General features: G+C 40.3%; 2 protein-coding genes across 2 annotated transcripts in view; one reads left to right on the top strand and one right to left on the bottom strand.

Moving 5' to 3' along the window:
• SLC25A12 (solute carrier family 25 member 12) overlaps positions 1 to 21,313 on the top strand; it is a 225,185-nt gene that overhangs the window by 45,542 nt on the left and 158,330 nt on the right. The gene's annotated exons all lie outside the window — the stretch shown is intronic.
• Positions 1 to 21,313, bottom strand: part of HAT1 (histone acetyltransferase 1) — a 71,964-nt gene that overhangs the window by 29,333 nt on the left and 21,318 nt on the right. The window contains exons 3-4 of the mRNA XM_054477034.2: positions 15,402 to 15,477; positions 9,165 to 9,285 (exon numbers count right to left, since the gene is read on the bottom strand). Coding sequence (XP_054333009.1) covers positions 9,165 to 9,285; positions 15,402 to 15,477 — 197 coding nt within the window. The remainder of the gene's footprint in view (positions 1 to 9,164; positions 9,286 to 15,401; positions 15,478 to 21,313) is intronic.

The following is a 21,313-nucleotide window of genomic DNA, read 5'->3' as shown; positions in this document are numbered from 1 at the left end:
TGATATGCCTGATAATTAGTAATCTATTTTTTTAATGTTTATATTTGTATTTATACACATTTGAAAACCCAATAACCTCTCTAACGTCTTATCTTAAGCAGCACCATTTGTCTAAATTTCTCTAGTTATTTTTGAGATTGCAATTAAAGGCATGTTAAGTAGGTGGTAACATGTTGTTCTTTACTTGGCTAAAGTGGTACATAGACTTAACTATAATTCTAAGACTACCTAAAATATGCTTAAAAAAAAAAGCAAAAGAAATTCTGTATCTACTTAATGTTCTCAATCTCATGTTCTCTGATAATATTTAAGCTTTAACTACAGAATGTATTGTTGAGAAATTAAAAGTGTGAACTTTTTCACTAATGGAAAAACAAAGGTCATATTATGTTTATTTACACTGCATTAGTATTTTGCTACTTGAACTAAACAAGATAAACTTGTCAATATATACTTTTAAAGCTCTTTATATTTCATAAAAAGTATTACTTATCAAGAACACCATCAAATTTGAAATTTTACTAGTCTACCAAAGATTTTTTCAAAATTTCTGGATGTAGGATTTTCCTAGAAAGAGACTAAACACTCCATAAAATTTTAAAAATCTGCTCTCATCTACTCTCAAATTCAATCCAATTAGTGGGACACTAGGATAAAATAACTGAAATTCACAGTTAATACAAACTTTATCCATCTATTTCAACTTCCTGTACCAAACCTTTCCCAGAAATGCTAGCAATTAGCAAGACAACAATCTTAGTTACGCACTACTTCACTAAAAGGCAATGAAATTACCCCCAATAAAAGCAGGAGGTTTTTGTTTTTAAGACAAGAGTCTTGCTCTGTCACCTAGGCTGGAATGCAGTAGTGTAACCATGGCTTACTGCAGCCTTGACCTCCTGGGCTCAAGAGATCTTTCTGTCTCAGCCTTCCAAGTAGCTGGGACTACAGGAGCATGCCATCATGCCTAGCTTTTGTTTTTGTTTTTGTTTTTTGAGACGGAGTCTTGCTCTGTCACCCAAGCTGGAGTACATTGGCGCGAACTCGGCTCCCTGCAACCTCCACCTCCCGAGTTCAAGTGATTCTCCTGCCTCGCCCTCCTGAGTAGCTAGGACCACAAGCATGCACCACAACACCTGGCTAATTTTTGCACTTTTGGTAGAGATGAGGTTTCACCATGTTGGCCAGGCTAGTCTCAAACTCCTGACCTCAAGTGATCTGTCCACCTCGGCCTCCCAAAGCGCTGGGATTACAGGTTTGAGCCACCACGCTCAGCCTTTTTTTTTTTTTTTTTTAATAGGCAGGGTCTTATTATGTTACCAAGGCTGGTCTCAAATTCCTGGCCTCAAATGATCCTCCTGAGTCAGCCTACAGAGTAGCTGGCATTACAAGCACAGAGCAGGAGGTGTTAATAAAAGCAAAGGTCAAGGACAACCAGATGAAAAAATCATCAGTGTCTGAATAATCAAGTTTATTGTATTGTAAAATTCAGAATTATGTTTCCTTTAAAGATGATGGCTAGTAGAGATTTTATAGGCATCTTAATTGTGACTGAAGAATTTTAGGTGCAACTAGAGCATTCAGCTTGGAAAAGTAAAAGAATGGATGATTAAAAATTAATGTAATGACATAATCCTAATAAGAAATAACTTCTAAGCAGATGTTATGGCTGCTGACCATCTATGCAGTATGATCTGCAAAGCCCTAATATATAGACTCAAACCTAACATCCAAAATAAAATTTTTTATTTTTTCCACTTAAACCTATTTCTTCTACAGTTTTCCCAGTTAACAGTACCATAATTGAACTTGGGCAATAGGGTTCTCCTTGTTTCTTTTCTTCATCTGTCACATCTAATTCAACAGCAAACCTCCAAAATGTTCCTTACTCTGACAACTAAGTCCAGTGTCACCTCTAACACTGCAATGTTCTGGTCTCTTCTTTCATTTTTGCCCCATACAGTGTGTTCTCTGCACAGCAGCCAGAATCATATTTTAAAAATATAAATCACATTGTTTATGACCTCCACCTACTTAAGAATGCCTCTAAAGAATGCCAACTACTCTTATTTCTTGCAAACACCTATCACAGAACAGAAGATCCTATATGATGATCTAGTTTTGCATCCCCTTCAACCATCTCCTACCCCTCTCTCCATCACCACAATGATTTAACCCTGGTAATCTTTCTGCACTACAAAAATGCCAAAAATGCTATATTTTTTAGAGCCTTTGTATCTTAGTAAGGTTTACCCTCATATTATAACATGGCTGGTTCCCCCTTCATTATTCAGAAATGAGCAAAATGTATCTTCATAATACTACCTGAATTTAATTTGTGTATTTACTATTTTGTTTACTGACTGTTCCTCTTGGCTAGAATGTAAGCTCCATGACTTTGTCTGCCACTGTATCGCTGGCATCAAGAACACAGAAGGCACTATGGAATGAACACTCACTGCAAACTGAGATAGAAGACGCAAGCCCATGACCCATGTATCCCCTACCCAATCGTTTTTAATAAGGGGAAAAAAGTCTTTGTTTGAATACACAATATAAATGATCTTTGACCACAAAGCAAATGAGTAACTCTACAAAAAGACATTATAAAAGATTGATTCCTTACTCCTAACACAGTATTTCTAAATGGAAAAACCTAATTTTCAAGAATGGAACAATTAGATGTCAATGCAAATACACAGCTATTTTCACTGCGTGAAGTATTTAAAAGATTTATCTATAACTAAATCAATAGTTCCTTTGGAAGAAATCAATTCAGTGCTATTAGCTGCAACTGTAAAAAACAAAAACCCTCCAACAGTGGGTTTACACACAAGGAAAAATATCACCTGCATTTTTAATAAGAATATCTAGCTGGGTTTGGGTCTGGAGAATTTAGCAATCTACATATTTGATTATGAAAAAACTCTATTTTAATAAATGTGTTAAATGCTAGTTCATCTAAGATTACATCTTTTCAAACATCAAACCACTACAGTATTACTCAGAATCACTTTTGTATCTGCACAATTTCAAAAGTTATCCTGGGACACAAACTATATTAAATAAAACAAGTATTAAATGTAGTTACATATTATTTATCTGGCAAGCTCAGTCATCTCAAACATGGCTGGGAAGTGGGGAAAAACACAAAAAAAACAAGTAGTACTCAAGATATTTCTAATACTAAAGTTGAATAATGAATATGAAACTACTTCAGATCTTTTTCATGCTATGCACAATTCATATTATATGAAACTATTTCAGATCTTTTTCATGCTATGCACAATTCATTTTATAGATGGGGCACAGGGTTGGCAAAAGAGGTAAAGTCAGAAGTTAATGTCAGTTTAAAGTCCTGAAAAAGTTGGTTGCATTGTTAATGTTTTAGGAACTGCTAATTCTGCAGAAGAAAGTTATGGCATATAGTATGAAGTAATCAGATTCCATCAAGCTTACCAATATGGTATTTTTAACCATGAGGGGTTTGCTAGTGTGAAGCCCCTTACAATGATAGCAGTAAACTGGGAGCACATGGCATAAAACACAGGAGAAGGCTGGGTACGGTGGCTTGTGCCTGTAATCCCAGCATTTTGGAAGGCCAAGGTGGGAGGATTGCTTGAGGCCAGGAGTTTGAGGCCAGTCTGGGCACTATAGCAAGACCCCGTCTCTATAAAAAATTAAAAATTAAAAAAAAAAAATTTTTAATGAGGGGGAAAAAACACATGGTCAAAAGGAGAAAGATACCTATGTAACAAACATGCACGTTCTGCACATGTATCCCAGAACTTAAAATTAAAAAAAAAAAAACGGGAGAGAGAGAAAGAAAAAGCAATAAGCCCAAGAGCCGGGATCCTCTTAGAACAGGTCATAAATATTCCTAACATCTTTTAATCAGGATATTATTATATATTATGCATAACAACACTAAATAATCATCTCCTAGTAGAATACTGATTAATTACTAGTTGTATGACTTTGGGCAAAACCTTTAAATATAACAAATCCCTCAAAATTTAAATAATAAAAAAGGGCCAAGTAAGTCAGTTCCAGTAATGAGAGGTTTTAACCAAAAATATAGATGGAGCATAGGGGTGGCAAAAGAGGTAAAGTCAACAGTTAAAGTCAGTTTAAAGCCCTGAAAAAGTTGGTTTCATTGTTAATTCTTTAGGAACTGCTACTTCTGCAGAAGAAAGTTATGACATACAGTATGAAGTAATATATTTCATTTTCCATACGTGTGACTAGCACAGTATTACCAACAGTATATCAGATATAATTTACTAAAACTTGCTGGATTTATAAGTGCAAAGAAAAGAGATTTTGCTATAAGAATTAACTTTCAATTTTATAAATATGATTTAGTGACAAAATGGGATTTAATCTTTAAAAAAAATCAGAAATGCTTGGTGAAGTTTCAATGCCCTTAAATAAGGAATGCTCAGAAACAGAACAAGCCTAAAATATAATTTTCTTAAGGCCCTCAAAGATTCATGTCCATCCCACATGCAAAATACATTCATTCTATCCAAACATTCCTAAAAGTCTCAACCATTACCATATCAACTCAAGCCCAAAATCTCATCTAGATACAGTCAGTTCAAAAGTCACACATCTCATCATCTAAATCACCTATAGGTAAGACTGTGGGTATGATACATCCTAGGGAAAATTCCTCTCCATCTATGAACCTGTGAAATTAGAAAACAGTATCACTTCCAAAAGACAATGGTAGGACAGGCATAGGACAACAGTTATAGAATCTCTCATTCCAGAAAAGAAAATGGAAGGAAGAAAGGAGCCACTGCCACCAAGCAATTTCAAAATTCAGCATGGCAAACTCCATTAGGTTTCAAGGCCTAAGAATAACTGTGGCCTGCAGCTCCACCCTCTGGACCCAAAGCTTTGCCCTCAGAGTCATTCTTCCATTTTCTTTAAAGGTAGCACATGTTGGCAGCTGAGCAGTTTTATTAGCCTGTTTCCTGCCTGTGAAATCTGGAGAGTTCATACAGCCTTCCTTCATTTTGTCCTGTCAATCCAAGCTGCACTACAAAGTTTTAATTCTCAAAACCCTTGAGTTGCCTGTGTACGTCATGAGGGTTCATACCATTAGACAAGAGAGTCCTCCACAGATGTTCCCCAGATCTACATTCCTAGCTTTTTGCTGAGACAACTGAGGAGATCCATGAGTCACATGCCTAATCCCTTCAGCACTAGCAAAAGGTTATCCTGTCACACTCACGGCTTTCTCTCCAGAACACACTTTCCACTTTCCTGACAATGAATATCCTAACTAGTGTCTTCTACAATCTGGATAGGCTAAGAATTTCCCAAATCATCAAGTCCTGTATCCTTTTTGTTTAACAGTTCTTCCCTCAATTTATCTCTTTCATCACTTTACTATAAGCAGCCAGAAATCAGGCCACACCTCCCATACTTTGCATAAAAACCTCCTCAGCTAAACATCCAAGTTCATTGCTTACAGTAAGTTCTCCTTTCCACAGAACTGCAAGACATAACTCAGCTAGGCTTTCTGCCACTATAGAACAAGGATATCCTTTTCTCCAGTTGCCAAATACATGTTCCTCATTTTGTTCTAAGCCCTCACCAACCAGAGGCACTTCTTTTTTTTGTTTGTTTGTTTTTGGAGACAAGGTCTGGCTCTGTCACTCAGGCTGGAGTGCAGTGGCACAATCTTGGCTTACCGCAACCTTCACCTCCCGTGCTTAAGCCAGTCTCCCACCTCAGGCTCCAGAGTAGCTGGAACTAGCTGGAACTACAGGCACACACCACCACACCCAGCAAGTGTGTGTGTGTGAGAGAGAGTGTGTGTGTGTGTGTGTGTGTGTGTGTGTGTGTCAGAGATGGGGTTTTGCCACACTGCCCAGGCTCGCTTGAACTCCTGAGCCAAAGTGATCTACCTGCCTTGGCCTCCCAAAGTGCTAGGATTACAGATGTGAGCCACTATGCCTGGCCTTTTTTTTTTTTTTTTTTTTTAAAGAGACAGGGTCTCACTGTCACCCAGGCTGGAGTGCAGTGGCATGATCGTACTTACCTTACTGTAGCCTCAACCTCCTGGCCTCAAATGATCCTCCTGCCTCAGTCTCCTCAGTAGCAGAGGCACTTTTTTTTTTTTTTTTTTTTGAGACAGAGTCTCGCTCTGTTGCCCAAGGCTGGAGTGCAGTGGCGTGATATCGGCTCACTGCAACCTCCACCTCCCAGGTTCAGGTGATTCTCCTGCCTCAGCCTCCCGAGTAGCTGCGATTACAGGCATGCACCACCATGCCCGGCTAATTTTTGTATTTTTAGTAGAGACAGGGTTTCACTATGTTGGCCAAGCTGGTCTCAAACTCCTGACCTCGTGATCCACCCTCCTCAGCCTCCCAAAGTGCTGGGATTATAGGCATGAGCCAACGCATCCGGCTCATGTTCGTGTTTCTACCAAAACTAAGTTTATGACAATATATATATTCTCTAAGATGATACAGGTTTTCTCTCCCACACTCCTAGCTTCATTCTGAGCCCTAACCAACAGTCCATTATTTCCTTTATTTATTTATTTATTTTTGAAATGGAGTTTTGCTCTTGTTGCCTCGGCTGGAGTGCAGTGAATGGAGTGATCTTGGCTCACTGCAACCTCTGCCTCCCAGGTTCAAGTGATTCTCCTGCCTCACCCTCCCAAGTAGCTGGGATTACATGCGCCCGCCACCACGCCCGGCTAATTTTTGTATTTTTAGTAGAGATGGGTTTCACCACGTTGGCCAAGCTAGTCTCAAACTCCTGACCTCAGGTGATCCTCCCGCCTTGGCCTTCTAAATTGCTGGGATTACAGGCATGAGCCACCGTGCCTGGCCCATATTTCCTTTAACATCCGTATCTCTACCAATAGTCCATTCAAGGTAATCTATGCTTTTTCTATCATGCACCTTCAAAACTCTTCCAGCCTCTACCTATTTCCAAAGACACTTCTACATTTTTAGTTATTGGTTATAGCAGCATCCCACTTCCTGGTATGAAAACCTGTATTAGTTTCCTGTGGCTGCTATAATAAATTACCACAAACTTGGTGGCTTAAAACAATATTTATTCTCTTATGGTCTGGAGGTGTTCTGAAATCAGTATCACTGGGCTGTAACCAAGGTAATACACTCCCTCTGGAAGATCTAGGAGGGAATCTGTTCCTTTCTTCCAGCTTCTAGTGAGTAAGCATTCTTTGGCTTGTGGCCATATCACATCTGCCTCTGTGGTCACACTGCCTTCTCCTTTTCTGTCATCAAGTTTCCTTCTGTCTCCCTCTCATTAGGATACATATCATTACATTTAGGTACACTCAAATATTCCAGGATAATATCAAGATACTTAATTATATCAGCAAAGTGCTTTTTGCAATATGAGGCACCATTCACAGGTTCCAGATATTAGGACATGGATATCTTTTGGGGAGAACCATTATTCAGTCTACCACAGATGCATACTCATCTCTCTCTCTTTTTTTGAGATGGAGTCTTGCTCTGTCACCCAGGCTGGAGTGCAATGGCGCAATCTTGGCTCACTGCAACCTCCATCTCCTGGGTTCAAGCAATTCTCCCGCCTTAGCCTCCCGAGTAGCTGGGATTACAGGCATGCGCCACTGCGCCCAGCTAATTTTCGTATTTTTAGTAGAGACGGGGTTTCGCCATGTTGGCCAGGCTGGTCTCGAACTCCTGACCTCAGGTGATCCGCCCACCTCAGCCTCCCAAAGTGATAGGATTACAGGCGTGAGCCACCGTGCCCAGCCTCATCTCTCTCTTTACCTTTATCCCCTTTTGATACACTCACTTTAAGTAGTTTTATAATGTGATCAGCTTGATCATCCATGTATTCCATCCATAAAGGAATATATTAGCAAAATTTGTGGGATTAGATATGCAGCAAGAGAAACTTCAATAGATTCTACACTAGGTAAAAGTGGAAAATTTAGCTATTTCCCTCCATCTTCTTTGACTTATAGGAAATAACCACAATAAAAAACAAAAGTTGGCAAAAAAATAAAACTCTGATCACAAAGGCAAAGATTTTTATGAAGAAGGTCCATGCAGGAAACAGAACAGGATCATGATCACAGGATTAACTGTAATGACAGGGAGGCAAATGCCTCCATAACTAAAGACTGAGTATATGATTTTATTTAATTAATTTTTTTTTGAGACACAGTTTCACTCTGTCACCCAGGCTACAGTGAAGTGGCACGATCTCAACTCACTGCAACTTCTGCCTCCCGGGTTCAAGCAATTCTTGTGCCTCAGCCTCCCAAGTAGCTGGGATTACAGATGCGTACCACCACGCCCAGCTAATTTTTGTATTTTTAGTAGAGATGGGGTTTCACCATGTTGGCCAGACTGGTCTCGAACTCCTGACCTCAGGTGATCCGCCCACCTTGGCCTCCCAAAGTGCTGGGATTACAGGCGTAAGCCACCACACCCAGCCTGAGAATGTGATTTTAAAACTACCATATAATAGATTCTTCCCTCAAACCTTAATTTTTTTTTTTTTTTTTTTTTAGAGACAGGGTCTTGTTCTGTTGCCCAGGCTGGAGTGCAGTGGTGCCATCATGGCTCACTGGCAGCCTCAAGCTCCTGGGCTCAAGTAATCCTCCCACCTCAGCCTCCCAAGTCGCTGAGGGTCTCACTATGTTGTCCAGGCTGGTTTCCAACTCCTGGGCTTGAGATCCTCCCACTTCAGCCTCCAAAAGCACTGGGATTATAGGCACAAGCCACTGCACCCAGCCCAAACCTTTAATTTTTAGAACCTATTTGTTTATTGTTTGTTTGTTTTGTTTTTGAGACAGGGTCTAGCTCTGTCATCCAGGCTGTAGTACAGTGGCATGATCTCAGCTGACTGTAGCCTCTGCCTCCCGGGCTCAAGCCATCCTCCGACCTCAGCCTCCTGAGTAGCTGGAATTACAGACACAAGCCACCACGCCCCACTAATTTTTGTGGCTTTTTTGAGAAATGGGCTCTCACTATGTTGGCCAGGCTGGTCTGGAACTGCTGAGATCAAAAGATCTGCCCCCCTTGGTCCCCCAAACTGCTGGGGTTACAGGTGTGAGCCACCGCACCTGGCCTAAAACCTGTTTTAAAATAAATTAAATTGGAAAACAGTTTAAAAAGTATTTCTGTTCTTACCTCTACACAGTCAAAGTTCTCATCAACTTTAGATGCATATTCAACACGGAACATTGTTGACAGGCTACCAGCAATATAGTATAACAGGATCTTTAGACCCTTGTAACCAAAAGCAGTTTCACTGAAATGGAAAAAATAGCAATAATGGAATGAATTTTTGCAGTCATTAAAAAGTATTAACCCTACATATAAACAAGTTTAACTTCATGGGTAGTTTCAAGATTTTAAACTATACTTAAAAAAAAATCTACAATAAAATGTGTTTCAGTTTTCATCTATAAAATAGAATAACTCAGGAATGTTGCCTAAGTCAGGAATGTTGTTTGGGTTAAATAAGTTAATACATGTAAACTACTTATAAAACTGGCACATTGTATAAGTACTCACTAAATGTCAGACATTTAATACTATTGCTACTGTTGCTGCTGCTGCTACCATTACCAGTATTAGAAGGCATTTCAAATGAGAGAAGTAGTGTTAAACTAGGACCTGGCGAGGCAAGCAGCTACCAAGCCTTGGACCAGTCCCTCCAACTTACTGCTTACTGAATCACCAAAATCCAGAGCTGCAGCAATAGTACCTGCCTTACTACATGTAAACTGCTCTATGAACTCAAAAGGCAGATATGGAACTGCTGCTAATTTTTCCACCCCTGCTCCCTGCTACCACATTTATGCCTTAATATTCCTTTTTCCAGCTTAAAAGAGTCTTCTAAAAAAGTGAACTCTAAATTATCCAGAATAGGTAAATCTATAGAGACAGAAAGTAAATTAGTGACTGCCTAAGACTAGGGGTCAGGGTAAAGGAAAGTGACTATTAATGCATTTTAGCGTTTTTGATGGAAGTAATGACAATGTTCCAAAACTGACTGTGTTTGCACAACTCTGAATACATTAAAAACCACTGAATTGTACACTTTAAATAAATGAATTGCACAGTATATATCTCAATAAAGCTGTATTCTGATTTTTTTAGAAAGTGAATTGTGAAAGAAAAGTGTTTGAAAGAAGCAGTGTCATTTCCAAATTTCTGTCTAGGCTACGAAAATATGGAGCATTGTCCATTCCAGCAACTCTGAAAGTTATGTGAAGAAGAAAGGAGTGGCAATGATACTAGGATCAAGACCAATATCATGCTTGGGTCATACGGTTCAGGGATATCACTATTATGTTACTGTTCCCTGCCCACCTTAGAAGAATGGTATGCAATCACCCCACTTTCGGTGATATTACGCAAAACAGTGTGCAAAATGCCATTAAGAAGCACTATCTGGTCCGGGCACGGTGGCTCACACCTGTAATCCCAGCACTTTGGGAGGCTGAGGCGGGAGGGATCACCTGAGGTCAGGAGTTCAAGACCTGCCTGCCAACATGGTGAAACCCCGTCTCTACTAAAACTACAAAAAAAAAAAAAAAATAGGCGGGTATGGTGGTGGGTGCCTGTAATCCCAGCTACTCAAGAGGCTGAGGCAGGAGAATAGATTGAACCCAGGAGGTGCAGACTGCAGTGAGCTGAGATTGCGCCACTGCACTTCAGCCTGGGCAATAGAGCAAGACTCCGTCTCAAAAAATTAAAAAGAAGCACTATCTGTAAAACTAGATCTTATCTACTAAGATATTACACAGATTTTTTAAAGTAGTAAAAAGTAAAGAATAAAACAATGTCTCTTTACAGACAGAACTCCAAAGAAAAAATATTCTTATTTTTATAATAAAGTAAAACCTGTTTAAAATATGAAAGGCTGAAATTTTGGCATTAATCTATGTATAATAAGATACAATTATTAATATGTGAAAGCACATAAAATGCCTAATCTGATACATTAATAATGAAAAATTCACAGGAAATTCGTTGCAGGAAGAGACATTTGTTGACTTAAAAACAATAAGGGCCTGGTGCAGTGGCTCACGCCTGTAATCCCAACACTTTGGGAGGCCGAGGCGGGTGGATCACCTGAGGTCAGGAGTTCGACACCAGCCTGGCCAACATGGCAAAACCCCATCTCTACTAAAAATAACAAAAATTAGCTGGGAATGGTGGCAGGCGCCTGTAATCCCAGCGACTGGGGAGGCTGAGGCAGGAGCATCACTTGAACCCAGGAGACGCAGCTTGCAGTGAGCCGAGATCGCACCATTCATTGCACTCCAGCCTGGGCAACAAGAGCGAAACTCCGTCTCAAAACAAAACAAAACAAAACAAAACACACATTAAGGCCAGGCACAGTGGCTAACTGTAATGCCAACACTTTGGAAGGCTGAGGCAGGTGGATCACCTGAGGTCAGGAGTTCAAGACCAGCCTGGCCGACAGGGTGAAACCCCGTCTCTACTAAAAATACAAAAATTAGCTGGGTGGGATAGCACATGTCTGTAGTCCCACCTACTCGAGAAGCTGAGGCAGGAGAATCGCTTAAACCTGAGAGGCGGAGGTTGCAGTGAGCCAAGATTGCACCACTGCATTCCAGCCTCGGCAACAGAGTGAGACTCCATCTCAAAAAACAAGCAAACAACAAAAAAAGCCACACATTAAATATGGCTGGGTGCAGTGGCTCACGCCTGTAATTCTAAGACTTTGGGAGGCTGAGGCGGGCAGACTGTCTAAGCTCCAGAGTTCGGGACCAGCCTGGCCAACATGCCAAAACCCCGTCTCTACTAAAATCACAAAAAAAAAAAAAAAAAATTATCTGGATGTGGTGGCACACGCCTGTAGTCTCAGCTACTCAGGAGGCTGAGGCATGAGAATCGCTTGAACTGGGAGGCGGCAGAGGATGCAACGAGCCGAGAAGATCATGCCACTGCATTCTAGCCTGGGCAACAGAGCAAGACTCCATCTCAAAAAACAAACAAACAAAAAAAACCCCAAACCCCCACACATTAAAGAAATATGTCAATGATGTTAAAATAATGCATGGGGGGAAAAAGACATGAAGGGAAATATTTAAATGTCCACTATGTCTAAATACCCTTTCCTACTACAACAAACCAGGGGTTCCATGGGAGACTGACTGACTCCAGAACTAATAGGGAAAGTGCAAGATGAATCTGGAAACATCTTATTGTGTGAGAAAGTAAAGTATCACCAAAATTATAAGGACATATCAGAAAGACTCAAAAGTGTCTGAAAGGGTGGCCACTTGCCAAATCTGGGACAATTTGAGCATCAAAATTATTAGCAGTAACAGATTGTACACAACCCACTGAATTGTAAAAGACTCCTTAGCCAGGTGCGGTGGTTCATGCCTGTAATCCCAGCACTTGGAGGATCACTTGAGCCCAGGAGTTCAAGACCAGCCTGGTCAACATAGGAAGACCCCCATCTCTTAAAATTTTTTTTTTTTTTTGAGACAGAGTCTCGCTCTGTTGCCCAGGCTGGAGTGCAGTGGTGCAATCTCAGCTCACTGCAACCTCTGCCTCCCAGGTTCAGGCAATTCTCCTGCCTCAGCTTCCCAAGTAGCTGGGACTACAGGCGCACGCCACCACGCCTGGCTAATTTTTTGTATTTTAGTAGAGACGTGGTTTCACCATGTTGCCCAGGCTGGTCGCGAACTCCTGGCTCAGGCAAACCTTCCGCCTCGGCCTCCCAAACTTTTGGGATTACAGTTCTAAACCACTGCACCCGACCAAAAAATTTTTAAAAATTAGCTGGGTATGGTGGTACACGCCTATAGTCCCAGCTCCTCAGGAGGCTGAGATGGGAAGATCTGCTTGAGCCTGGGAATTCAAGGCTGCAGTGAGCTGTGATCGCACCACTGCACTTCAGCCTGGGTGACAGAGCAAGACCCTGTCTCAAAAAACAAAAACAAAAAAAAGGATCCCTGAGTTTGATATAAAGAAATAAATAAATAAGAGGAAGAAGAAGAGCTCTTTCTCATAATAGCATGCCCAACCAATAAATGAAAAAGGTATGAAAGAGTTACAAAATCACCATTTTACAATCATCATAGTAAAATACTGATTCAAGCAAGAATCATTAATGGATGCTTCTGGGTGAAAGCTTGAGGGAAACAGGATATTTTCAGTCTCACAGTATCTCCCTACAAACTACTTATAAATTACAAAGGAAAAAACATTAACTTTATAGTGGAAAAACCTAGCAGCCACCTCTAAACCAAGTGACCCAAGTTAACTTAACCAACAAGGGACAAACTGACATCATGGACTTCCTGATGTGATACACTGAGGACACAATACCATTTCTGTAATGGCACAGCAAAAATATGCATTATCTGAGTTTAATCACAAATAAACCAATCAAATTAATCCAATATAACAGTTCTACAAAATTAGCCTATACCCTGCAAAAATGTCTGTTAGGAAAAAACAAATGCTGAGGATCTGTTTCAGATTAAAGAAGAATGAAGAGATATGACAACGAAATACAATATGATTCTGTATTGGATCCAGGATTGGAGAAAATTGCTATAAAGGAATTACTAGAAATCAACTGACAAAATCTGAAACATGGGCTGTATATCAGAAGATAGTACTGTATCAGGCCGGGCATGGTAGCTCACGCCTATAATCCCAGCACTTTGGGAGGCCAAGGTGGGTGATCACTTGAGGTCAGGAGATTGAGACCAACCTGACCAAGATGGTGAAACCCCGTCTCTACTAAAAATACAAAAATTAGCTGGGTGTGGTGGCGGGCGCCTGTAATCTCAGCTACTTGGGAGGCTGAGGCAGAAGAATCATCTGAACCCAGGAAATGGAGGTTGCAATCAGTTGAGATAGCACCACTGCATTCCAGCCTGGGCAACAACACGAGACTCTGTATCAATGTTAAATTTCCTGAATTTTTACAACTCTTCCATGGTTATTAACCTTACTTTTAGGAAATACATAGTGAAGAGAAATGAGGTGTAAAGGATCAGGATAGATCTGCAACCTACTCTCAAATGGTTCAACAACAACAAGAAGAAGAGAGAATGATTAAAGCAAATGTAGCTAAATGGCAACTGGTGAATCCAGGTAAAAAAATATACAGAGATCACTGTACTATTCTTGCAACTTTCTGCAAATGTGAAATGTTTTCAAAATCAAAAGTTTTTTTAAAAAGTAACTATTTCGATGATGTAATCAAAGTATAGGAAATTAAAGAACAGTGCTAAATATACTGGGACATATCTTTATTTTGTTTTTGTTTTTTTGAGACAGCCTCGCTCTGTCGCACAGGCTGGAGTGCAGTGGCATGATCTCGGCTCACTGCAACCTCTGCCTCCGGGGTTGAAGTGATTCTCCTGCCTCAGCCTCCCGAGTAGCCAGGACTACAGGCGTGTGCCACCACGCCTGGCTAATTTTAGTATTTTTAATAGAGACGGGGTTTCACCATATTAGCCAGGCCGGTCTGGAACTCCTGACCTCAGGCAATCTGCCCGCCTCAGCCTCCCAAAATGTTGGGATTACAGGCATGAGCCACCGCGCCTGGCCTGGGACATATATTTAAAGTTCCTTCTAAAAAATAAACTTCAGGGCAGGTACAGTGGTTCATGCCTGTAGTCCCAGCTCTTTGGGAGGCGCAGATGGGAGGATCACTTGAGCCCAGGAGTTCAAGACCAGCCTGGGCAACATAGGGAGACCCAATCTCTACAAAAAATAAAAAAAAAAAGGCAGGCATGATGGTGTGTGCCTGTAGTCCCAGCTACTCGGAGGCTCAGGTGGGAGGACTGCTTATGCCCAGGAGGTTCAGGCTGCAGTGAGCTTTGATCACACTACTGCACTCCAGCCTGGGTTACACAGCGAGACCCTATCTCAAGAATAAATAAATAAATAATAAATAAACTTCTCTCAACTGCTTATTTAATCATAGAATAACAACTTAAGCTTTCTATTACAGCTTTAGGGGAATACATGCTACTAGAAGTAATTTAGCAAAATGGTAGCAGAAAAAAGTAGTAGTTATGATTATGGGCTCTGGAGTCAGATTGCCTAAAATCTACACTCCAGCCATTTGTATGTTCATGAACAATTATCCAATTCTATCAATGCACAAAGCAGCAAATAATAATACCATCATTAATACTGTTGTGAGAATTAAATAATGCATTTATAGCACTTAATGGTAGGTATTAAAATGACTGGTGTCTCAATGTAAAAAAAAGCACCATTATAACATATATTTTAAGATAAACCACATTATAAATAAGAACAAAGAAAATAAAATTTGATTTCTAAATCTAAAAGAAAAAGAATGAAATTTTTTTTTCCATACTAATTTGACAAACATTTTACTAAGTTACTTACTCATCCCCAAAGAGTTGATGGGTATACTCAGGAAAGAAAGTTCTAATGTCATTTTCAAGATCTTCAGGAAAACGAACTGTTTCAAGGGACAAAAAAATAGAGATATTAAAGATAACTAAAGATACTGAAGGTGACAGGTATTCCTATTTCAGGAGTTTCAGTATAACTAGGATACAGCCAACATTTTTCTTACTCAAAGTGTCATTTCACCATTATATGATTTATTTACACTGTATTCTCAAGAGACTAGTGAACAAAGAAAATTAAAATATTACTTTGAGTGCTTCAGCATCAAAACCCTACTTATTCTAAGAATCAGAAGGCTAGGTATGACAGAGGCACCTGATTTAGTTTTTATTTTTCCATGTTTACGCACAATGCAATGAGTAAAGGAAAAACAAAAAGACGCTTTGAGGTAAGAAAAGTTACAGCAAATGAAAACAGAATGCTGTAAGAAACATTCTGATAATAACAATAACCTGAGTTTGATGAAGTCATTCTTTTTGACTGCTAGATGACATTTATGTTGTTCTCATGTTTGTTTTTTGCTATTAAAAATAACACTGCAATGACATCCTTATATACATCCTGCTGTACTTTTATAAGTATACACAGGGGAAATTCCTGGCAGCAGAAAACTAGGGGAAGAGTACTGAAATATTTGTATACATATTGCTAAAGTGGCCAGGTGCAGTGGCTCATGGCTGTAATCCCAGGACTTTGGGAGGCCAAGGCGGGCAGATCATCTGAGGTCAGGAGTTCGCGCCCAGCCTGGCTGACATGGTGAAACCATCTCTACTAAAAATACAAAAATTAGGCTGGGCACAGTGGCTCATGCCTGTAATCCCAACACTTTGGGAGGCTGAGGTGGGTAGATTACCTGAGGTCAGGAGTTCAAGACCAACCTGGCCAACATGGTGAAATCCCGTCTCTACTAAAAATACAAAAATTAGCTGGGCATGGTGGCACACACCTGTAATCCCAGCTACTTGGGAGGCTGAGGCAGGAGAACTGCTTGAGCCCGGGAGGCGGAGGTTGCAGTGAGCCGAGATCGTGCCACTGCACTGCAGCCTAGCCAACAGAGCGAGACTCTCTCTCAAAAAAAAAAAAATAAATAAATAAATAAATAATTGGCTAGCCATGGTGGTGCATGCCTGTAGTCCCAGCTACTTGGAGGGCTGAGGCAGGAGAATCGCTTAAATCCAGGAGGTAGAGGTTGCAGTAAGCCAAGATCATGCCACTGCACTCCAGCCTGGGCGACAAAGACTGTCTCAAAAAAAAAAAAAAAAAAAAAAAAAAAAAAAATTATAGCTAGCTAAAGTGCCCTATAAAAATATTGTAACAGTTTATACACCCACAAGCAGTTTATATACCCATAGTTTGTAAACTCCTTTGCTCCCTACATCCTTGAGAACACCCTGCTGTACTCAAGGATACTCTGTACCCTCAACTTTAATTTATATCAGTCTAAGATGGAATGGGTATCCTTTTATTATTTTTATTTGTATTTGTTGTGAGTACTGAAATACTAGATAGTTCCCTGATAAAATTTATCTTAGGAAGAAAATTTTATTCATTAAAAAATTCTTAAGCAATTGAAAGAATGAAAAGAAAAATTGGAGGGCTGGGCGCGGTGGCTCACACCTGTAATCCCAGCACTTTGGGAGGCTGAGGCAGGCAGATCACTTGAAGTCAGGAGTTCAAGACCAGCCTAACCAACATGGTGAAATGCCGTCTCTACTAAAATACAAAAATTAGCCAGGCATGGTGGTGGGTCCCTATAATCCCAACTACTCTGGAGGCTGAGGCATGAGAATCGCTTGAACCTGGGAGGAGGAGGTTGCACTGAGCTGAGATTGTGCCACTGCACTCCAGCCTGGGCGACCGAGTGAGACCCCATCTCAGGGGGAAAAAAGAAGATAAACTGTAGATGAAAAATTTCTAACACTGTCCTCACAGACCAGGTCATTCCCTGCATGCCAAAGTATCACCAGCAGATTACTAATTTACAGAAGAAAAGGTATATTTTCACTGTAGAGATCTGGTAGTCACCTCCTTTCCAAATGATCTAACTTAGCATCATTCATTGTGGGACAGAACAACATTATGTGCCTTCTGATTCAATGCAATATGAAGTACAGTCATCCCTCAGTATACTCAAGAGACTGGCTCCAGGACCCCTGACTGTACCAAAATTCACGATACTCAAGTCCTGTAGTTCTGTCTGGTATCCCAAACACTGTATTTTCTATCTGCATTTGGTAGGAAAAGTCCACGTGTAAGTGGACCCACACAGTTCAAGTCGTGTTGTTCAAGGACCAACTGTATGCTGCATCACCCATGAAGTTTTCTCACCAAAAATTTTTATCTTAAATCTAATCAAGCTTTTTACCTTCCAATTCACAGGAAATACAGAGGATAGAGGAGGAAGTTAAACTAATATCAAAAGGAAATACACAAATCCAGAATGTACATTTATCTGTGCAATGACTTTACTCTCCCAAATAAATCAATGTCACGTAGGGGAAAAGTTGCATGTGGACGGAAAGGGACTGCTCTGCATTAAAACAGATTATTTAAGAAACATTACAACCAAATGCAGTGCACAATCCCTTACTGGATCCTTGTTTAAGTATTTTTTTTCTTTTTTTGAGACAGGGTTTCCTTGTCACCCAGGCTGGAGTACAGTGGCACAATCACAGCTCACTGCAACCTTGAAATCCCGGGCTCAAAAGATCTTCCCGCCTCAGCCTTTCAAGTAGCTGAGACTACAAACGCAAACCACTATGAACAACTAATTTTTTAAATTTTTTGTAGAGATGGGGGTCTTACTTTGTTGCCCAGACTCGTATCCAACTTCTGGGCTCAAGCCATCCTCCCACTTCAGCCTCCCAAAGTGCTGGAATTACAGGCATGAGCCAGCATGCCTGGACTAATTTTTTTTAAAGCTATTAAAGTGTTTTGATGGCAACTAGGGAAACCAGAAATTACACAGTATTGAAAAAATTACCATTAATTTTCTTAAGTGCGATAACAGTATTATGGAGAGAGAGATATATATATATGAACATCCATATATTAGGAGATATACTATAGGGAAGTGTCATGATGTTTAGATACCCACTGTCAAATAATTTAGCAAAAATACACACATACTAAAGCAAATACGGCAAAATGTTAACTGTTGAATCTAGGTGTTAAATATACATGAGTATTGTTTTATTCTCTCAATTGTTGTGTTTAAAATTTTTCATAACAAAAATTTAAAGAAAAAAAAGAGGCCTAGGCAAATGCAGCCAAATGTTAAGATTTGAAAAAGCAGAGTGATGGGATCAGAAATATTGCTTAATTTCCATTTTTTTTTTTTTGAGACAGAGTCTCTCTCTGTCGCCCAGGCTGGAGTGCAATTGCATGATCTCAGCTCACTGCAACCTCTGCCTCCTGGGTTCAAGTGATTCTCCTGTCTCAGCCTCCCGAGTAGCTGGGATTACAGGCACCCACCACCCAAAAATTAGCGCCCAGCTAATTTTTGTATTTTTAGTACAGACGGGGTTTCGCCATGTTGGCCAGGCTGGTTTCAAACTCCTGACCTCAGGTGATCCACCTGCCTCAGCCTCCCAAAGTGTTGGGATTACAGGCAAAGCCACCGTGCCCAGCCAGCACTGTATTTTTTGTATGCCTGTAATAGTTTTAAAAAAGTCAAATATGTCCAGACTCATTAACCTAAAAATTCACAACTACTACATCTCTAATGTTTGAAAATGTTTAGAAAATCTAGAAATTCTGAAAAATCAATTTTCAAATTAATATGTATATTATATGACATTTTGGTCGTGATGGGCAAAAAGAAATAGAGAAAAGAACAAGTAATGAGTAAGAAAAGTTGTCTTAAGCCTAGTTATGATAATAATTTCTAAAATTCAGATTGGCCTTCTTCTGATGCCCCTGTCATCCAAATTAGTGAGGTTTTAATATTTTCCCATAAAATTTGGTCCACAGAAAATAGGAACTAAAAGTTGGTATTTAGCGGATTTAAGGTTCAATCAGTGTGACATATATATGTTACTTGAGAACATGTACAAAATGTGAACTTTCTCCAGGATATCAGAAACATTAAATATTTTCAAGTCTTTATAAGGCAGTTATGGCAGTACAGCAAACAAGCAACCCAAATGTCACAGGTGAATGATTAAATAAATTACAGTAAATACATGAAATGGCTTACATAATTATTAAACATGTTATCATGACAAACATAGGAAAATGTTCACAATGCAGAGTTAACCGAACAGAACATGATACGGTAACCTCGATTTTATAAAAGAGAAACAATAGAAATGAACATATAATAAAAAATACTAGAAGAAAACACCCCAAATTATAATACAGAGGTAGGTATTTTGAGTGATGAATTATGGATAATTTTTATTTCATATACTTTTATGTACTTTCCAAATTTTCTGCAAAATATGTATTACCGCAATACTCAGAAACAATATACAGTATAAAAAACTGAAACAATTCAAAATAAGCACTAAAAACCTATGTCGCAGCTGGGCACAGTGGCTCACGCCTGTAATCCCAGCACTTTGGGAGGCTGAGGCAGGTGGATCACCTGAAGTCAGGAGTTCGAGACCAGCCTGGCCAACATGGTGAAGCCCCATCTCTATTAAAATTACAAAACTTAGCTGGGTGTGGTTGTGTGCACCTGTAATCCCAGCTACTCAGAAGGCTGAACTAGGAGAATCGCTTGAACCCAGGAGGCAGAGGTTGCAGTGAGCCGAGATCGAGCCACTGCACTCCAGCCTGGATGACAGAGCAAGACTCCATCTCAAAACACAAAAACAAAAAAAAATCTATGTCACTCACACTTTTGTAGAAAAATGGAAGCTCAGGGCCTGGAATACTAAATGACACCTTATTGCTCTATAGGAGGGGCCCCCAAACCCCATGTATCGGTTTGTGGCCTGTTAGGAACCAGGCTGCACAGCAGGAGATGAGTAGTGGGTAAGCTAGAAAAGCTTCATCTGTATTTACAGTTGTTCCCCACTGCTTGCACTACTGCCTGAGCGCTGCCTCCTGTCAGATCAGTGGTGTCATTAGACTCTCATAGGAGCAAAAACCCTAATGAGAACTGCTCGTGCAAGGGATCTAGGTTGACCGCTCCTTATGAGAATCTAATGCCTGATGATCTGAGGTAGAGCTGAGGCAGTGATACTAGCACTGGGGAGCGGATGCAAATACAGATTAACGTTAGCAGAGAGGTTTGACTGCAAAGAGACCATAATAAATCAATTGCTTGCAGACTCATATCAAAACTCTATCAGCTCAGCCTGGCCAACAAGGAGAAACCCCGTCACTACTAAAAATACAAAACTTAGCCAGCTGTGGTGGCACACACCTGTAATCACAGCTACTCCAGAGGCTGAGGCAGGAGAATCACTTGAACCCAGGAGGTGGAGGTTGCAGTGAGCCGAGATCCCGCCACTGCACTCCAGCCTGGGCAACAGAGCGAGACTCTGTCTCAAAAAAAAAAACAAAACAACAACAAAAAAAACACCAACCCTATCAGTGAGTAGAGTGGCAAGTGACAACTAAGCTGCATCTGGTGGCAGGCTTTATAATGGCAAGTGAGTTCATGTAGTTCCATTGTGCAGCTACATCTAGTGGCAGGCTTTAAGTCAGAATCCAACATTTATTTTAGTCCCCATGTTGCCAACCCATTATTTTATTTGCGACTTCCATCTGTGCCTCTTTCTCACACTGTACACTTGTCTCAGTCACAGTTTTGGTAAGTCTTTTTGCTAACCCTAGCCAAAATGAGTGAAAAACAAATGTCACTGGAGAGCTTCTTTGAAAAAGGGGAAAGACCCAATGATGAGACAGCAGAAGACTCTAAGACTGCCAACAAA

The sequence above is a fragment of the Pongo pygmaeus genome, chromosome 11, assembly GCF_028885625.2.
Source record: "Pongo pygmaeus isolate AG05252 chromosome 11, NHGRI_mPonPyg2-v2.0_pri, whole genome shotgun sequence".
Classification (NCBI taxonomy): Eukaryota; Metazoa; Chordata; class Mammalia; order Primates; family Hominidae; genus Pongo; species Pongo pygmaeus.
Note: the sequence above shows the minus strand (reverse complement) of the source record. Positions and strands in the feature narration are given on the sequence as shown.